This window comes from Takifugu rubripes, chromosome 6, assembly GCF_901000725.2.
Source record: "Takifugu rubripes chromosome 6, fTakRub1.2, whole genome shotgun sequence".
Taxonomy (NCBI): domain Eukaryota; kingdom Metazoa; phylum Chordata; class Actinopteri; order Tetraodontiformes; family Tetraodontidae; genus Takifugu; species Takifugu rubripes.
Window position 1 is genome coordinate 9,246,519 of NC_042290.1, and position 18,371 is coordinate 9,264,889.

The 18,371-nt window shown below is 44.2% G+C and overlaps 4 protein-coding genes across 5 annotated transcripts; 2 read left to right on the top strand and 2 right to left on the bottom strand.

Moving 5' to 3' along the window:
- Positions 1 to 117: 117 nt before the first annotated feature.
- aebp1a (AE binding protein 1a) lies at positions 118 to 8,187 on the top strand. Its single transcript, XM_011604795.2, has 21 exons — positions 118 to 459; positions 532 to 777; positions 2,657 to 2,896; positions 3,053 to 3,118; positions 3,262 to 3,315; positions 3,409 to 3,468; positions 3,574 to 3,633; positions 3,922 to 3,999; positions 4,076 to 4,185; positions 4,314 to 4,453; positions 4,639 to 4,723; positions 4,801 to 4,945; positions 5,027 to 5,106; positions 5,185 to 5,308; positions 5,487 to 5,683; positions 5,880 to 6,053; positions 6,133 to 6,258; positions 6,340 to 6,586; positions 6,697 to 6,836; positions 7,067 to 7,166; positions 7,297 to 8,187. The coding sequence occupies exons 2-21, from the start codon at positions 549 to 551 to the stop codon at positions 7,854 to 7,856; spliced, it is 3,015 nt and encodes a 1,004-aa protein (XP_011603097.2). The 5' UTR covers positions 118 to 459; positions 532 to 548; the 3' UTR covers positions 7,857 to 8,187.
- Positions 8,188 to 8,272: 85 nt separating this feature from the next.
- Positions 8,273 to 12,259, bottom strand: ddx56 (DEAD (Asp-Glu-Ala-Asp) box helicase 56). The gene is made up of 14 exons (XM_003965367.3): positions 12,134 to 12,259; positions 11,536 to 11,697; positions 11,232 to 11,386; positions 10,975 to 11,145; positions 10,677 to 10,767; positions 10,237 to 10,478; positions 9,991 to 10,137; positions 9,699 to 9,812; positions 9,503 to 9,597; positions 9,327 to 9,400; positions 9,108 to 9,197; positions 8,922 to 9,027; positions 8,741 to 8,841; positions 8,273 to 8,576 (listed from the first exon to the last, which is right to left on the bottom strand). The coding sequence occupies exons 1-14, from the start codon at positions 12,188 to 12,190 to the stop codon at positions 8,496 to 8,498; spliced, it is 1,686 nt and encodes a 561-aa protein (XP_003965416.2). The 5' UTR covers positions 12,191 to 12,259; the 3' UTR covers positions 8,273 to 8,495.
- Positions 12,260 to 12,595: 336 nt separating this feature from the next.
- Positions 12,596 to 16,181, top strand: dusp26 (dual specificity phosphatase 26). 2 transcript variants are annotated; one of them, XM_003965444.2, is made up of 5 exons: positions 12,596 to 12,943; positions 13,148 to 13,328; positions 13,643 to 13,854; positions 13,990 to 14,178; positions 14,599 to 16,181. In XM_003965444.2, the coding sequence occupies exons 2-5, from the start codon at positions 13,150 to 13,152 to the stop codon at positions 14,658 to 14,660; spliced, it is 642 nt and encodes a 213-aa protein (XP_003965493.2). In that variant the 5' UTR covers positions 12,596 to 12,943; positions 13,148 to 13,149; the 3' UTR covers positions 14,661 to 16,181. The 2 variants fall into 2 exon arrangements, with proteins under 2 accessions (XP_003965493.2, XP_029693158.1); XM_029837298.1 differs by having other exon boundaries at positions 12,598 to 12,943; positions 13,145 to 13,328.
- A 904-nt stretch (positions 16,182 to 17,085) lies between these two features.
- On the bottom strand, positions 17,086 to 18,263 carry lage3 (L antigen family member 3). Its single transcript, XM_003965445.3, has 3 exons — positions 18,121 to 18,263; positions 17,597 to 17,725; positions 17,086 to 17,516 (listed from the first exon to the last, which is right to left on the bottom strand). The coding sequence occupies exons 1-3, from the start codon at positions 18,168 to 18,170 to the stop codon at positions 17,402 to 17,404; spliced, it is 294 nt and encodes a 97-aa protein (XP_003965494.1). The 5' UTR covers positions 18,171 to 18,263; the 3' UTR covers positions 17,086 to 17,401.
- Between the last annotated feature and the right edge of the window lie 108 nt (positions 18,264 to 18,371).

The following is an 18,371-nucleotide window of genomic DNA, read 5'->3' on the forward strand; positions in this document are numbered from 1 at the left end:
TTTCTTTCTTTCTTCCTCTCTCTCTCTCTCTCGCTCTCCCTCTCTCCTGAGTAGGAATGTCACATGTGGAGATGCTCCTCCCCTCTGCACAGAGATGGGTGAGGGGTAAAGGGGGTGAAGGGCCATAAGGGAGAGATGTGACTGAGGAGAATGTGGGATAGCAGGAAGAGGAGGAGGCGTGCTGCTCTGCTGCTCCTGCTGGAGAAAATCCACTCCAGACAGATGCACTTCCTCCACTCCAGCATGACTGGGAGGCTGCTTTAAATCTTCCAGCTCAGGTTTTTTTTTCTCTTTTTTGTTGCTTTTCCTCTCTCCAGACTGTCTCGCTTTCACAGAAGAGGAAGAACTCCAGACCTCCACAAGCCCATCCTTTTTTCTCTCCAGAGTCCTTTCATGTTCTACTGAGACCCCACAAGGGTGTCAGAGCGACTCCAGACAGCTGAATCTTTGCATCTGCAGGTCAGATGTTGGATAATTGCTACTTCTGCTGCTAGCTTGAGACTCACACCTACTCTGCTTCATCTTTGTCAGTGTTCCCTTCAGGAGGCATGAGGGCAGAGGTGCTGGTCATTTGGCTGGGTTTGACCCTGTGTTGGGTCGTGGTCTGCGCACGAGAAGATGCAGAGGGGGAAGTTCAGGTGGGGCGAAGGCAAGGACTAGAGGACGGGAGACAGGTGGACCAACGGGATGTTGAAATGTCTGATGATCCTGCTAGAGATGTGGAAATTGACAAGCCAAAACCAAAGAAGAAGAAAACACCTGAAGAAATAGAAGCAGGTATGTAGATGCTCCGCGTGGATTTGAACTTTTCATGGGAACACATTTAAAACCTTTTCTCATCTCAACTTTCAATCGGAAAGCGCGGCCACTGGAGATGTCAGCCAGGCTGCAGGAGATTAGCGGGTTTCAGCTGTTATCTAGTCCTGCCTCTAATGCCATCCAGAGAATTCCTTGCGTCTGCATTCATGTGCTCGCACAAGCCCCCGCGTGTTACCCAAACCAAGTGTGTTTTTCTAATCAGCGCAGCAGAGGAGCCTGGGAATTTTGTTTTGATTAAAACCTCTCAGTGATTCAGAGATGGCGGAGCACACGCTCGCACTGGTTCAGCTGGTGGTTGACGGTTTCTTGGCAGCGTGTCCGCACCACTGCTTACATGACCCGCTCTCGCTGCCAGGAATCAGGGTCTGGTTTGAGACTGTAAAAGCTGTTGTTTTGCAGATAGAACAAGGCTTTACCATGACGGAGGCGCCTCAGGTGATACACAGATAAAAAACACAGTCTGGGCACCAGCAGAAATGTTTCCACTACTATTTCCATGAAGTGGGGAGACAGATTTTTATGGAGACCCATTTTCAGTAGCGCCACTGCCATTTCACTGATGTTTGGAACGGTAACTTTCCGCTGTGTAAGGGAAAACCACAGAGATGGCGGCCAAAGGTTTGGATTTAGGTTACAAAAGGAGGCCATGATTAAGAAACCAAATTCTTTTCAAATACTTTCAAGCAGTGTTTATCCATAGAATCCTCTTTCAGTTATTGTTGTCATGATGGACTCATTTCTCCCACAAATTGTCCATGAGATGTGTGTTCCTGGGAACTCAGTACTGAACAACCTCAATACAAAATAATATATTATTTCTGCATTCATTCATGTACTTTTTAAAAGAAAAAATAACTTTTTGAAATGTCTGAAGTACTTTGCCTGTGAGAGGCTCAAATATTTGCACTGATAACCAAGTATGCACTAATTAGGTCATTGACACATAACTATTTTCATGTTCTCCAGCCAATAACACACTAGAAAAATCAGCCTGTGAAATTCTGCTTCTGAAAGAGCTGTGAGAGTGCAGGCACTCATCCTCAGGAGAAATCGCATTTCATGAAACCACAATTGCATCTGAATAAAAAGCACAACAATTCCCAACACCAGATCTGAAGCAAGAGAATTCCAGAGCGTTCCACGGCTCGGATCGCCTTTGCATGGTCACAGCAGAGGTGAGAGACGGTGAAAAGTGGCTCCCTGGAGCATCGAAGCTGAGTTACGGACTGGCTGGATGTGAGGAAATGTTATGTTTAGTCAGGGTGGAACGCGTCCAGCTAACAAAAACAAGCCGCCGTGTTTCTACAGAGGAGTTTGATGATGGTTACATAATGGTAGATTTTATTATTTTTTTTAAAACGCTGACATAATGAAGCTGCTTCTCTCTGTAATATTCCACGCAGTTCACCACGGAACCGTCCATCCGTCGGTGTTACTGGACATGCAGGACATTTTTGTTTCACAAAATTTAAATAAAGCTGCCTTTATTTGGTGGCAAGAAGAAATAACCAGTTCGTTAATACACTTCAGAGAGTTTTTAAGCATCCTTCCTGATAAATTTCACTCTAATGTTGCCTCGACACCAGTTAAATACAATAATAATACGGTCTTTTTCCTCCTCTGGGTCCACAGTAAAGCAAATCAGTAAATGAAAAATAATTTTCTGGATGTTAACATTGGTTGGGAGGACTTCACCTGGAGCTTCTGATTGCTTCATCGAAACAGATTCTATAGATCACAAAATGAAAACAACCTGAGAAAACTGTTCCAATTTGTTATCCTGTCTCTAATACTTTTCTCTCTCTTTCTTTCTCTCTCTCTCTATCTCTCTCTGAAGCTAAAGCTAAGAAAGCAGCAGAGAAAGAGGCCAAAGCAAAAAAACAGAGCGCCCCGAAGCCCACAAAGAAGCCAAAGCCCCCGAAACCCACCAAAAAACCCAAACCACCCAAACCAACAAAGAAGCCGAAGGCACCCAAACCCACCAAGAAACCAAAGGCAACGACCACCTCGCTGCCGCACACCCAGCCCCCCACTGTAATTAAGGAAGAGGAGAAGATTTTGACAGAACTGGATACATGTAGGTCTTCAGTTGGCGCAGTGATGCCACAAACAGGCATTTGCATTGTTGAATATTGCAGATTTAATCAAATGCAATCATTACGTCTGCAGAAGTATTGGCAAAAGTTGCCATTTTTATCCAGAAACTCGATCCTTACTCTGATCTTTTTATCAGTTCAACCAGTGACTCTAAAGCCGTTTGAGGAACCTGTTGAGCCCGGCCTGCCCGAGCCTTCCATAGGTCAGTGAACCCTGAGACTGGAACTGAACAAAGCAATGAGGAACAAAGCAATAAATGTTGCGACTTTCATGAAAAGAACAACTGAATCGGTATAAAATCATCTTGGCTGTTTCATTGAGCCTTCTGGTCTGTGTTTTTGACAGATGTCTGGGCTGATAAGAAAGAGGTCACGACCCCTGAGGTCATGTATATACCAGGTATTTCGGTCAAACCTATAGGTTTCTAAGGTTTATTGCTTGATATAGATTGTAAATCATGATTATAATATGTTATATCTACTTGTGTTTCAGAGGAAACCACACCCGTCCCATTTCTCGTCCCCTGGTATGAAGAATACGATTACTCCGACCGTACGTCACCATTAGATCTTTTCCCATCAGAGGAGCCTCATGTGGCACCTGTGCTACAGATGCTGACTATCCCATCTGAGTGTTTTCTGTCTGATTTATTCCCAGTGGCTGCAAAGAAAAAGGAGGAAGAGGAGGAGAGAGCTCGCAAAGAAAAGGCAGAAAAAGGTGTTTGAATTTTTAGGGGTTTTTATTGCTGTTTTTTATTGAATCGCTTGGATCTGACCAAGACTGAGAGCTGCCTAAAAGACTTCTGGCTGATTCAGTAATGATGACGTCAGCTGGCAGTGAGGGTTGTTACTGAAACGGTCTGTGTGTCACATGATTTAACACTGACGGATGTTTGAGCAAACACAAAACACACACGAGTGAGTGTGAAGGCTCCATATGGAAATATTTACTGCCTGTCTGAAACATAGACTTTTACCCATGTTGTTTTCTCATTATGCCGGGAAGCCGAGCGGTTGAAGAAGCAGTGGGAGGAGGAGGAAGAGGAGAGGCTGAAGCAGACATCTGTGCCTGCTAAACCGAAAGGTAAAAGAATGACATCAACAGTAGTCAAAATATTTGTTTAGTATATTAAGGTCAAAGCACATTTTGTTCTTCCAAGACTGTCCTCCGCTTGGCCTGGAGTCCCATCGGTTGGAGGAGGACCAGCTGCTGGCTTCCTCTCAGTCCCGTCATGGATTTTCAGCTCAGCGGGGGCGACTCAACATGCAGGTAAACATAACCTTCCACCTCGCCCAGCACTGGTTTGGAAAATTGGGATAATGGCGGGGTTGTGGTCCAAATTTGTTCTCAAGTCAGGATGACAAACTGGTTCTAAAAAGAGCTGTGGTCAACTGCAGGGTTCTGAAAACGACGATGACCTGTACGGTGGTGCGTGGTGCGCAGAGCCAGAGGAGACTAACCACTGGTTCCAGGTGGACGCCCGCAGAGAGGTGGAGTTTACCGGGGTCATAACTCAAGGAAGAAACTCAGAGACGCAGTGAGTCCATCCTTAACCCTTAATCCTTTATGGCAGTAATGTCAGTGTCTGTTTTTTTGGAAAACTGGTGGGTTTTTTCTACCAGCTATTCTGTTCAGACTTGGACCAGTTCGTTTAAAAAGAGGGTCATTGGCATTATCTCGTAAAGTTTTAATCCAAAAAAGTGAAAATGACTTTCTTCCCAGGGATGACTTCATGTCCTCCTACTTTGTGGCCTTCAGTAACGACAGTCGTGACTGGACGACGCTGCACGATGGTTATGCCGAATGGGTGAGTGGTGTTTAAAATGCAGCGCACGTCAGTCTGCCAAACATTTTAGTTTAACTCCGTGCAATCGTCCCTTCCAGTTGTTCTACGGCAACGTGGACAGGAACACCCCAGTAATGAACCAGTTTTTCACGCCCATGGTGGCGCGTTACCTCCGCATCCTTCCCCAGAGCTGGAACGGCAGCTTGTGCCTGAGAGCTGAAGTCCTGGCCTGCCAACTCCCCAGTCAGTTATACAGTTAACATTATGTTACACCAATTTATGGCTTGTAATTATTTAATTAACTATTTTTTTCCCATCTTCCAGGCACCTACCACAGTGAGAATGAAGTGACTCCAACAGATGAATTGGACTTCAGACACCACAACTATAAAGACATGAGACAGGTCTGCATTTCATCTGCAGCAAGATGAAAAATAAATGTTATCCATCATCCAAGTGTTTTCCTCCTTTCTGCCGTCCAGATGATGAAGGTGATAAATGAAGAGTGCCCCAACATCACCAGGATCTACAACATTGGAAAAAGCTACCAAGGCCTGAAGATGTATGCCATGGAAATCTCTGACAACCCTGGAGAGCATGAGACAGGTACACGGTGGCCTGTGTGTTACCATGACAACAGAGATGGACCATATAATAACAACATTTTTATGGTCAATGAGCTCCAAGCTCCTCTTCCTCAACCTGGTTCCCAAACAGTTCACCACAGAGCAGAAATCTGGTTTTTACCACGTTTCTGATGCTACCTGTGTTTACCTGTCAACAGGTGAGCCGGAATTCCGTTACACCGCCGGTCTCCATGGTAATGAAGCACTGGGCCGAGAGCTTCTTCTGCTGCTGATGCAATTTCTGTGCAAGGAGTACAATGATGGAAATCCCAGAGTGCGCCGCCTGGTGGACGGAGTGAGAATACACCTGGTGCCGTCTCTGAATCCTGATGCCTACGAGATGGCGTTTGAGATGGTATGAAAGGCCTTTGTCATAAAGCTATGAGGTGTTTCCAATCAGACCAAATCAAAATTTTAACAACTAATATTACAAACAGGAGATGGAGAAGAGATTTGTGAGATAAAAGAACTCAAGACACTTCGGCCTTCATTATATCAGCAGTTTGAAATTATTGGATTCAGAGGAGATAGCTGTCCCATTTTGCCCACAGGGCTCAGAGATGGGAAACTGGGAACTGGGCCACTGGACAGAGGAAGGTTATGACATCTTCCTGAACTTTCCAGACCTCAACAGCGTCTTGTGGGGAGCTCAGGACAGAGGATGGGTCCCACGCATCGTGCCCAATCACCACATCCCCCTGCCGGAAAACATCTTCAACACCTCCGTGAGTGTGTTGCACATTTACCGTGTGGTCATCCCTCCACCGTGGCACAAAAGCATTTGTGTGCTTCTCGCTCACACAGCTCGCTGTGGAGACAAAAGCTATCATTTCCTGGATGGAGCGCACCCCATTTGTGCTGGGAGCCAATTTACAAGGGGGAGAAAAACTGGTTGCGTACCCTTTTGACATGCAGCGCCAACCACAATCGGTGGGTGTGTGTTACAAAGATAAACTGCCCATCAATAATAGCACCATTAACCAACTATCCTCTCAACCCGTGATGTTTAAGTTCGCTGATACCCGGCGTTGGAGAGGCAATAATGACATGAACGAGGAGACTTGGGCTCGCATTCAGCGCCAGAACGAGGGAGCCCTCCGGGAGACGCCCGATGACGCCATGTTCCGGTGGTTGGCCATGGCATACGCCCACAGCCACCTGACCATGACGGAGACCTACCGAGGCTCCTGCCACGGCGACGATGTGACGACGGGCCAGGGTATCGTCAACAGAGCCAGCTGGAAACCAGTAGTGGGCAGTAAGTGTCAGAAACAATCCACGTTAAAGAGCTCAACAAGGAGTGACACAGATCTGTCAGTATGAAACTATTAAACCAGGAACAACTGATCAGTGAAAAGCTCTCCACAGGTATGAACGATTTCAGCTACCTGCACACCAACTGCTTCGAGCTGTCCATCTTCCTGGGCTGTGACAAGTTTCCCCATGAAAGTGAACTTCCTCTCGAGTGGGAGAACAACAAGGAGTCCCTGCTGGCTTTCATTGAGCAAGTACGAACTGAGCTCCAAGTAGGAGAACTGAGGCACAGAACCCCATTTAGAGTTAGACAGGACGGCTTATTCGCTCCTGCATCGTGGATACTGGGCAAACATATAAATGATCCTTGCCAATCAGGCGGTTTGGTGGTTTGAATCATTCTGGGAGCTTCTTTTTGTGCTGAACTGACTTCGGGACTGAGAGTGTCATCCTAAAGCATCCACGTTGTCTTTTTGAAACCGAGGTACATCGAGGGATCAAGGGAGTAGTGAGGGACGTGGAGGGAAACCCGCTGGCTAATGCCACCATATCTGTGGAGGGAATATGGCACGATGTCAAAACTGGTATGTTGGGTACAGCGTATAAAGGCTCATCGCGTGTGTTTTAGATAAGCTAATAATGTATCATCACTTCTTTATGAATGGCTGATCCATTGAAACTTTGCATTCTCCCAAACTGTTTAATTCAATCTAGCCGCTGGGGGAGATTACTGGCGGCTGTTGAATCCCGGAGAGTACAAGGTGACAGCGAAGGCCGATGGCCACACCTCGCAGACCCGACTCTGCATGGTGGGCTACGACTCAGGGGCCACGTCGTGCAGCTTCACCTTAGCGAAGTCCAACTGGGACCGCATCAAGCAGATCATGGCTCTCAATGGTAAGAGGCCGATCCGAATCGTCACGAAGGCGAACGTGGTAAGAACAACCCCTGCCAGCAGCGCGGTCGCCACCACCACGGAGAGCCACGCCAGCATGCAGCGGGCCGAGCGGCTCAGGCGGCTCCGGATCCTCCGCCTACGGAGGGTGCGTCAGCAGCGGCTCCGAGCCAGACAGAGCACCACTCCCACTACCACGACAACCACCACCACCACCACCACGATGGCCCCAACAACACCACCGGAAACAGAGAGGACAACTTCCTGGTACGACTCCTGGTTCCCAGTAGACAGCTGGTTCACCGAAAACCCATTTGACAGCATCGACCTGAACTCGGAGCCCACACAGGATTATCCTTTTGAATACACTATTGACTGATTATTACAAACACATGTACATTATAACAAATAGTTACAACAGTGATTAAACTTCATAACACAAAGGTTATTAGACACATAGTTGCAACTTGTTGGGTAAATTCTGACCACAAATGCAGTTATAAAGGAAAGTGTGTGTTGTTTTTGATAAATTTGCAGAGGACTGATCTGCTGAGCAGATACATCGATACCTGTACTGATCCTTTAGGCCACAATGCAAACGAGATACATCCTTAATTATGTATGGATGATTTTAATGGCTTTACAATAGTTACTGCTGTCAGTGAATGTTCACGATGCATCTGAATAAAAGATTATTTTCTGAATGTCCATTAGACTGTTATTTTGTGGCTGAATGTGGAACATTGTGTTGCACTTAACAGAGATATTAAAAAAAACAGAACTGCAACAAATATGTACATTTGTCAAAACAGATTTATTAAAAATAAGACAACTCTGAGGGAAAGTCAACTGAATCCTTCAGTATACATTCTCATTCCATTCCATCCATCCCATAGAGTCCATACATATTCGCTGGTGCAGGTCGGCACCAAAGATGAAGTCCTGCTCGAAGTCCTTGGCAGGGTGAGACCAGCGAGGGCTGAGGCACGCGCCGTGCACGCCGCAGCAGCGGCAGCAGCTACGACTGGGCTGCTTTGCCTTTTCTGTTCTTTCCTCTGGTGTAACGGAAACTCTTGAGTGGGTCCTTCCCCCGGGTGTTCTGGAAGATCAAGACAACACTCAAACAGTCCGATCGCTGATCGTTCAACTGAAATTTTAATTACTTTAGGCATCAAAATAAATAATCAGTCACTCCAAACAATATGTAGGCTAGCAGGTCTTTTATTTCTTCACATTTTAGTGAACACACCATCAAAGTCTCACCTTGAAACTTGTCTTCACGACTCCTAGTTTTGGTTTTTCTTTCCTTTTCCTTCTATTTTTGCATGATAGTGGGTTTATCACATTCCTCAGCGTGTCTGGAACTGCAGCAAATGGATGTCAGAGTTATTGCTTGGTGACTCAGATTTGGTGTATAAGTGGTGCGTTTGTGAGCCCGTCTCACTCAGGTAATCAGGCAGGTTCCTCAGGTGCGGTTTGACCACAGCGGGATGGAGGTCTTTGTCATGTCGGAGTAGCTGCAGATCTCTGGGATTGTCCTCAAAATACGTCTGAGTGACAGCAGCGACATTCGATCAGGAAAGGTTTGCGTCTCCCGGAAGGTCTCGGCAGACGAGCAGCCGTCACTTACTTTGAGTTTTTCGGAGTTTAGCAGCTCCTGCTTGATCTCCTTCAGCCTGGCCTCCCTCACTGCCTGCTTGGTCACCGAGCGCATGGCGTCCTGGACACAGACAGAGCACACGTTCAGCTTCACAGCCCTGTCAGCTTAACAAAACCAGTGCCAGGAAATCAATGCTCATTTGACCACATTCTGACTGAGGACAGACAGCTCCTGATGGGGAACACTCACCCTGCACCTGTACCTGAAGCCTTCAATCTCTTCCATCTTGAACTTATAAGGTTTCAGCACGCTGCCAGAGTGATCTACAAAGAACCCAGAGTGATGAAAGACATGCTTTGATTTAAAAACAAAACACAAAACCCAGTTTCCTCACTAAAAAACACATGCTCAACTTTCAGCCTTACCTCCAGTGAGAGCTTCCTCCACGTCTGACAGCAAAGCGACCTCTTTGTGAGATATGAAGGACAGAGCCGTGCCGGGGTTGTCCGCTCGCGCCGTTCTGCAGAACCCCACAGACAAACCACCCGGAGGATCAGAGCCAGACTGAGGCAGCAACACAGCCAAGAGCAGACGGGCCGAGGACAGGGCTGAATAACTTACCTTCCAACTCGATGAATGTACGATTCTACAGTTGTGGGGAAATCAAAGTTGATGACATTGGAGACGTTTTGGAAATCGACGCCTCTGGAGACTCCAAACTCTTTGTCCTTGCTCCTTAAATAACAACATTGTGAGTTGACTTAGTTGACACATTAACTATTATTGTTTTTCATACCTAAAGGGTTCAACTAGGCTACATTATGTGTTAAAATGCACCTTTTCTATGCTACTGACTGAACAATTTTATACTGTTCTGAAAATGACCCCATTTTCCAGATCCCAGTCCACTCACTTTCCTGCCGAATTCTTCTTTTTCTTCCCTTTGCCTGCAGCCGCCTCAGCAGAAGCAGCGCCCTCAGCCGGAACGGCCAAACTCTCCTCGTCTGCCGCGATGATGTAATCGTAAAATCCCTGATTGAACTGCGAGATGATGTGACACCTGCAGACAGGCGTGAAAAAGCTCAACTAACCTGTTCGCTCATGAAACACACGTACACAATGGAAATACCTCACATATATACCTAGAGGTTGGCCTCACCTGGACCCCACTGGCAGCTCAGAGTTTAAAACGCAGGTGGGAATGCCGAACTGCTCCAGGAAGAGCTTGAGCCGGTAGCTCCTGTCCACGGCTCCCACAAACAGCAGGGTCTTACCCTGAACCAGCCGCAGCTTCAGCAGCGTGTAGATGAGCAGGAACTTGTCCTCCTCCTCGCAGTTGATGCTGTACTGCTGCAGCTGGCTGCTGTCAGGCAGCTGAGAGCCCTGCAGCTTGAGGATTATCTGAGTGAAAATGGAGCCAGACCCAAGAATTTTCAACAAGAAGGCTGAAGCATAAAAACAGTTTTGCACTCACTGATGTTCAACCTGATGCATTTATATTTAGAAAGGCCCATTTATGGTTACTTAAAGAATAGCGAAACCAGTTAAAATTAAAGACGTGAAGGTCTGGAAGGCTATAAATGTGGAAAATTAAATTACAGGATTGTGTAGCAGCAGCTCCTTTAAGGATTGAACGTCCTCAGACAGAGTAGCCGACATCAGGAAGGACTGGTAGATCTTTGGCAAATGGCTGTTTAAAGACAACAGATGGACGTTAAAGAGAAAGAAATAAAAACAAGAGTCCTTCAATCAAACTCAGTCTGTGTATCAAAATGGTGATGTCATGACGTCAGCAATGAACGGCACAAAAATATTAGGACAAAAGAATTTATGTGGTGTTCAATGGTGCAGCTTGGACGTAAATAAAAGTGTTCTAAATCGGTGGTTACGTTCTCACCACAGCAGGTTCTTCAAATCTGCCTCAAAGCCAAAAGAAAAGAGAAGGTCAGCCTCATCCACTACCAGCATCTCCAGGGATGAATGTAGGAGGAGGTTCTGAGCATTCAGGTGGGCCAGGATCCGGGATGGGGTCCCCACCACGATGTCAGGCTTCTCCATTAAGATTGGCCTGGTTTGATACAATAGAGAGAATCAACAAAAAAAAAGCATGCAAAAACTGTAATTGCATTAACTAGTTGTTTTTTTTTAAATTACCTCTGTGTTGAAACATCAGCTTTTCCAGAGACGTCGGCCACTCGGACATCCCTGGAGCAGAATGCCGTTAACTGTCTGATCATGGTCTGAACCTGCTGACCCAGTTCTTTGGTTGGTACCAGGATCAGTGCTTTAACATCCTGCTCACGGACACTCTGAAGACCCCAAACACAAAGAAAGTGGTAAAGAAAATAATCAGCTGGCTGCAGTATGCACACCAGACAGACCCCAACCCTCTGATTCATATTCTGATACCTGAAGAATAGAAATTCACTTTTCTAATCAGTGTTGTTGGTTTGCTCACCTGTTTGGAGGCCAGGATGCGCTGTATGACAGGTACAGCATAAGCCGCTGTCTTTCCAGATCCGGTCCTGGCACGGGCCAACAGGTCTTTCCCTTCCAGGGCTAAAGGGATGGCTTTCTCCTGGATCAGAGTGGGCTGGGACCAACCAAGATCCGCAACCGCCTTCAGTGGGAACAAGGTCAAGAAGCCGATTTCTTAAACCTTTCTTCAGTATCACAAAGTCTTTTAATTCAAAAGCATCCAGCATTTCCAAATTTTATGTTATTTGAGAGTCAATGGGTGAAATGACATTTGACAGCGGTTACTTTGTAATTGTTATTATTAGTTTCTGCATAATAATGATAATTTCCATTACTTCCAATAAATCTGAATTCCATTTCCAATGGCAATTAAAAGTTAGAGAAAAACATGGACTCGTTTGATAAACAACGTTTATAATATTCCGAGACTTTTGTCACACTGTAAACACGCACTGACGTAGTCTATAATTCTGTCGAACTCTTCTCATTTATCTTTGCTGTTCAGTCTTCGGATGCTGTTTTATCATGCCCCCACAGGTTTATTTAAGATCAATTGTCAACGTATAACAGTCGGTTACCTTTAAAAGACGGTCATCTATGCCCATTTCGTGAAACTGTAGCCTCTCGGAAGCCATCTCTCAGTCCACACGCACACGTGTGTCGCACAATTTTTGCGTCATGGTGAGTTCACGGACCACGAATGAGGCGCTCTGTTATTTTACTTCACAGTTCCATTCGAGTGTTTGCAACATTAACAGAAATAATTTTAAATAATTTCAGACATTTTGATGACTGACATTAATCCATATTTTTAAAAGTATTTACCGTTCAAAGATTTGCATGTATTTAAAGCATTTAAACTAATTCTCATGATTCTAGCTCGGCTATATTACAGCATAACTGGGGTTTAAAATAGTAGTTTAGAACATTACTTAATTTACCGAACAAAATAATAAACTGTCCACTAGAAGCGACAATAAAAATAACAATAATGATAATGAGTTTAGATCGCATATGGTACTAACCAAAGTCTTCCACGAGATGGCGACAAAGCGCTCAAATGTTCAAACCCCAACGTCACACAAACCGTGATTAAATATAAAAATAATCAAGGGGGTTATTGTAGGCGATCGACCTCTTGGTGCTGCCTAGACAAAAGCCACACGAGTTAAACTTTATTATTTTTTCTATATATAAAGCCCAGTTTGCGGAACCATGCGTCTCGTTGAGGACTTGTTGAGCGGCGGGTGGAGATGAACGCGTCTGCACGGTGGATGCTCCTCACCCTCTCATCCATCCTCCTATAGCGAATAAAAGAATCAACATGGCCGCGGAGCTACTCGCCTTGTAACATCACCGAGACACAGAAAAAAATTAAAAAATCACAGGTAAATAAAAAAACACATTCGGATACAATTCTGCACGTCTGCGATTTTAATATTATTGCCTATATTTGCCTGTATTAAAAAAAACAAAAAACATGTTATACTGTTAACCAAAACAAAGCCACAGGTAAATTTTTACTAGTGATACTACATATTTTTCTCCCGTTTTGTTCATTGGCGTTTTATTTGGGTCTCTGTTTTCAGTAGAAATGGCGTTTATGTCCCGGTTCTCTCGGTCCCGGAGCAGCTCCAGGTCTCCGAACCGAAAGGACAACGAGCGCGCCTCGCCGACCCTGACCGTGTCCGAACTGGAGCGGCTGCTGTGCACGGGAAAAACCGCCTGTAACCACGCAGATGAAGTGTGGCCGAGGCTCTATATCGGAGATCAGTGAGTGTGCATTAACATCGATTATAGACGTAGAAAAAACTATGAAAGTTTTAACAGAAAGCAGAACTTTATCTCAGATTCGTCTTGCAATAAAGGAGCCAACGCCCCAAACCTATTAGCTAATGACTTTCCTCAGATATTGATTGAAAACAAAACCCAATTCTTTCCCCTGGCAGGCATCTTTTACGCGTGCGTAAAGTTGCTACTGTCATTTTACGTGTTTGGCCTGAGACGACAGTGCAGATTCCAAAGTTTAAGCCTAATTTGAAAGATTGAGCGTCTGCTTGTGTGTGATCCGATTAAAATCTCTGCAGAGACATCGCCTCAGACCGACGTGAGCTGACCAAACTCGGCATCACGCATATCCTCAACTGCGCCCAGAGCAAATGGCGCGGCGGAGCGGAGCATTACGCGGGGATGAACATCACCTATCACGGCATCGAGGCCCACGACTCCCCCACCTTTGACATGAGTGTCAACTTCTATCCTGCCGCTGAGTTCATCCACAAAGCTCTCACTAGCGGAGGTTAGACCTTAAACGACACCACTGGGAGCTGGATCTCGTGAAACCAGCCTCATTTCATAGAATGAAAGCTAGTTAGCAGAAGCATAATAAATATTATGTAAAGACTGAAGCAGCATATTTGGTGTGTGTGTCCAGGGAAAGTGTTGGTCCACTGCACAGTCGGAGTGAGCCGTTCAGCAACGCTGGTGCTGGCCTACCTGATGATCAGGCAAAACCTGACCCTGGTGGAGGCCATCAAAACTGTGAAGGACCACAGAGGCGTCATCCCCAACCGGGGTTTCCTCCGCCAGCTCAACGGCCTGGACGGCATCCTGAGAGAGAGCCGTAAGATGTCACAGCAGAGCTAAGAAAAAAACAAAAAAAACAACACAACCCCCCCCCCCCCCCCCGGTGGTACCTTGTAACATTCTGGGGTCAGTTTAGGGGTCTGTTTTTAACACTGTAGGTGGAGCTAAATTACAGAATGTTGCAAAAAACCTATTTACATCAGTTGAGGCACCGCGGTCGATGGGTTTGCTCATTTAAATGACCCTAAATCCAACTTGACAACATGCATATTTATGGTTGTTTCGCTTTATTGCAACATTTTTTTAGTGTCAGAGCCTAAACTGCCAGTAAAAGAAGAGTTTATTAGACACAAGTTAGCAGATCCAGTATTCAGGTGGTTTTTTATTATGATACAAATGGTGATCAAATACTTTGTAGCAAGCTTGGACAGCTTATCAAGCCTTTTATCCTCCTCAGCGTCCGACAACAGAAGTATTTCCTGTGATTCTGAGCTAATCGAGTTAGCCACTGCAGGCTAGCTCAGCAGCCACAAGGTATCTAATAACCACTTCACCAGTGAACTTGTTAGCTGATGAATGCATTATTATCCATGCAGACATTCATGGGAGATTATTAGTGTTTATTGAGAATATCATCTTTTTTCTGGAAGAGCATCAATATAGCACAAATATGGGGGCGTCTGCATTGGTAGTGTTATATAAATCTCACCTCCCAGATGAATGAAAACAGTCATTATTACGGTTATTGCACATAACCAAAGGAATATCGATGTTATATTTGATACCTGAAAGTATGCCATTTTAAAACTGGAGTCAGATTAACTTCAAGATCCTCAGAAGATGTTGTGGATCTTCTTCAGGACTCTCTTCTCTTTTAGAAGCAAAACTCTTCCTCTTGTCGTCACTTGAACGAGGTTTTTGTCTTCGGGTCATCGGTTTGATCTCCCGATCCCCTTTAAAACAAACGTCTCCTCATTTACATTCAAGCTTCCCAAACAGCGAAGGATTGACTCTCTCCACATTTGGCTCCTCAGGCCCCCTGCAAGCGTGCGTGCACACTCGGTGCACTCACAACACTCCAGTTTTTTAAGTGGATGATTTGTGTAAAATGTCTTTTCTAAAACTGGGTTTAAGGACCAACAGGCTGGACGGGTCTTCCTACAGTTTTCCCACTGCCCTAGACGACTACCAGTAAAATCCCAACTACTGTTTCCTCAGTTCTGCGGCGCCTGAACTGGATGCTTCGTGATCAAATATATTGAGTATTGGATTTTTTTAAACCTTTTTTTTGTAATAGGTATCGTTTGTGATCATGTGAAATTCAGCCTGTAGATGCAGCTGTTCTGAAGACCATTTGGACGGGATTAGCATAACAAAGGGAGGCTAAAAGACTCCCTGTGTCTTTGTTCCAGATGCAAAAACTGAGGTAGATCTGAGCTGGAGCTACACTCCTCCGAGTTATATCTTAGCAAATGTCAAAACATAACTGTATAAGTTATGCATTTTATATTCAGAGGTTCTTTAGAGTCGTCCTTTAAGGCATTTAAACAACTTCCAGTCTGGTATATCATGTCAATGTTGCAGTGACTGTTAGCTATTTAGAGTAGAACTCTAATAATCCAGTATACCAGCACCAGAGCTCTTCAGTTCAGTTCAGCAGTGGGAGAAAATACCACAAATGTGCCGTTGCAAAAGCTACAAACTGCCTGGGTTTCAGGAGAGCATGAGCAGTGCTGTGCACGGATCTTACAGTCTGTGCTATTTTTCTCAAGTGACAAATGATACAGGATCAGATGCTGAGATTTAAAACCATTTTTTTCCTTAAAAAAAACAACAAAAAAATCCTGTGTATCGATGATTACCTCAAGTATTGTGTATTTTTTGTGTTCTGTGTCTGTGCAGTTTTAATGCCGCCACCGTGATATACTTGTGAATAGGGTGAGACCTGAACTTATAACTTATATTAAAAAGAACGTAAATTAAAAGCTAAGGTTTGCTCTGTCACTTTCAGGGATTTTCAGGAGTCATTGTATTGTTGCAGTCTCATGTCAAACTATGACATTTAACAAGGACACTTTATTTTAGCTATTTGGCAGCCAAAAGATTAATTTAAGCAGGTTTTGAAAATTTTGGATTATCCTATTTTGTAATAATAGCAGACAATTTCAAGAAGGTGTCACTTACGTAATGGGAATTATTAAAGGATTGGATTGAAAACGAGCTGCATTTCTCACCTCTGCCGCTAGATGGGGGCCAAAACCGGAAACCGTCGAAATGTAAACACAGCAATGGATTCTGGGTAAACAAAAATAGCAGCAGTCTGTCCTGAACATTGACTGAAGAGAGTGAAAGCAACTATGTCCCCTCGATTTCTTTTATACCGTCTGTGGTGTTGTGCACAGTCAACACCCATCGTATGATTTATAACTCTTAACTGTTACTATTGTGCTTTAACTGTTGCATTTAAGCTGGCTTTGGGACCAAGCAGTCATTCAGAAAACCGCTCTGAGTCAGAGCGTCAGAGATAACAGAGACATTCTCCGCAACATTCCAAAATAATATTGACTTTATGTTTTGGTGAAACTGTTTAGTCACACTTTAACGTCCTGTAAAGTCTCAACTGATCAGAACTCTTCTGATTCCTTTTGCTAATCTTCACTAGTTAAAACAACACAGCATTTTTGGATTTATGTTTTGTTTCTGTGGTTTTACTTTTCTGTCAAGTTTCCTGTTGATATTATAATATATGAATTTTTTTTACAGAAAGGTTTTTTTGTTGTTTTACATTTCTTTTTCTAACTCTGTACTCTGAATTTCTTTAAAGGAGACTATGCCTTAATCTGTCGACTTTTACTTTTTGTCTCTACAAATTTGTTTTAACGGTGAATTCAGTATTTATTGAATGTCTGTACTCAGTCGTAAATAAAGAAAATACTTCCAGCACTGTTTTTTTCAGTTTTAGTAATAACAATCCTTGAAATATATAGAAAAAAATAATAGAAAATGCAGATATTGCATATACCTATACATAGAATTTTGAAATTAGGTGTTTAACACCTTGAAGTAAAAATCAATAACTTTTCTGTTTTGATTTTTTTTTACCTTCATGAGGAAAAGTAACATAAACAACACATAAACACCACATAAAATATGCTGACATTTTCATCTCAGATCAACTCATCTGGATTTGATGTTACGCTTATGGGAAAGTTTGAATCAACCAAGCCGACTTTCAAACACGTCCTGAGCCATGTCAAGTTTCACTGAGAAACAGGGGGTCCAAACATCTCCATGGTTTCCAGAACTAGAGAAAGATGATCCAGGAATGAGTTGACTGACACTCGGAGGATCCGCGCTTCATCTGCTCGCCACCTCCTGAAACGCACAGAGCAGCAGCGTAGCAAAGGTCACTGGCGTGTTTATAGTTCAAGGAGGAACAAAAATGGGTTCCTTACACAGAAAGGGTGCTGCCAGACAGTGTCAGCTCCTTTTCTATGCCACCTTTCCTTGGCTCCCTGTCTGGTGACAGCGAACGCAGGGCGATGACGGCCTCACGGGAGGATGGGAAGGGAACGTCCAGAGAGCTGTAAAAAGGGTCAAGGACAAATCTTCCATTTCAAAACAGTAGCTTTTTGTGTGGCTTACCCACCCATAGAGTGGTTGTTGTGTGGGGTTTTTATTATTTTTATTTTGTCTATTCTGTGTCTATCTTTAAATTGCATGAAGCTCAACTGAGAGCATATGTGTATGTATGTAGATATGCGTCTGTGTGTAAGATTGCCACTGAAGACTAGACTAACAACTGCAATAAGTCCACAAATCTTTATCTTTCAGTTGAATATGAGAAGTGAGAAGCCTCAGATTTGACAACGCTTTTTTCCTTTTATGGTGTTTGTCATACATGAGAACTAAACTACAAGTTCATAAAAACGCAAATAACTCTCAATGATACATCGCCTGAGCTCTTATTTAAGGATACAATTCCAGTTTTCCGGATTCATTCTTTACTTCTCCCTCTATCGCCGCCATCGCAATTGATGTTTAAAGAATATGATGTTTCCGGAGAAGAAGAAGAAGAGCTTCCGGTTGTCTGTGCCACTGTGAGGTTGCGCTCCTGCCCCCCTGTGGAGGGAAGTAGTAAAGCAATTGTTATCGACAACATAACGTTAACTGTCAATCTTTTTTTTTAAGGAAATTAATTAAAACTATTACAATGTCTTGATATCTTTT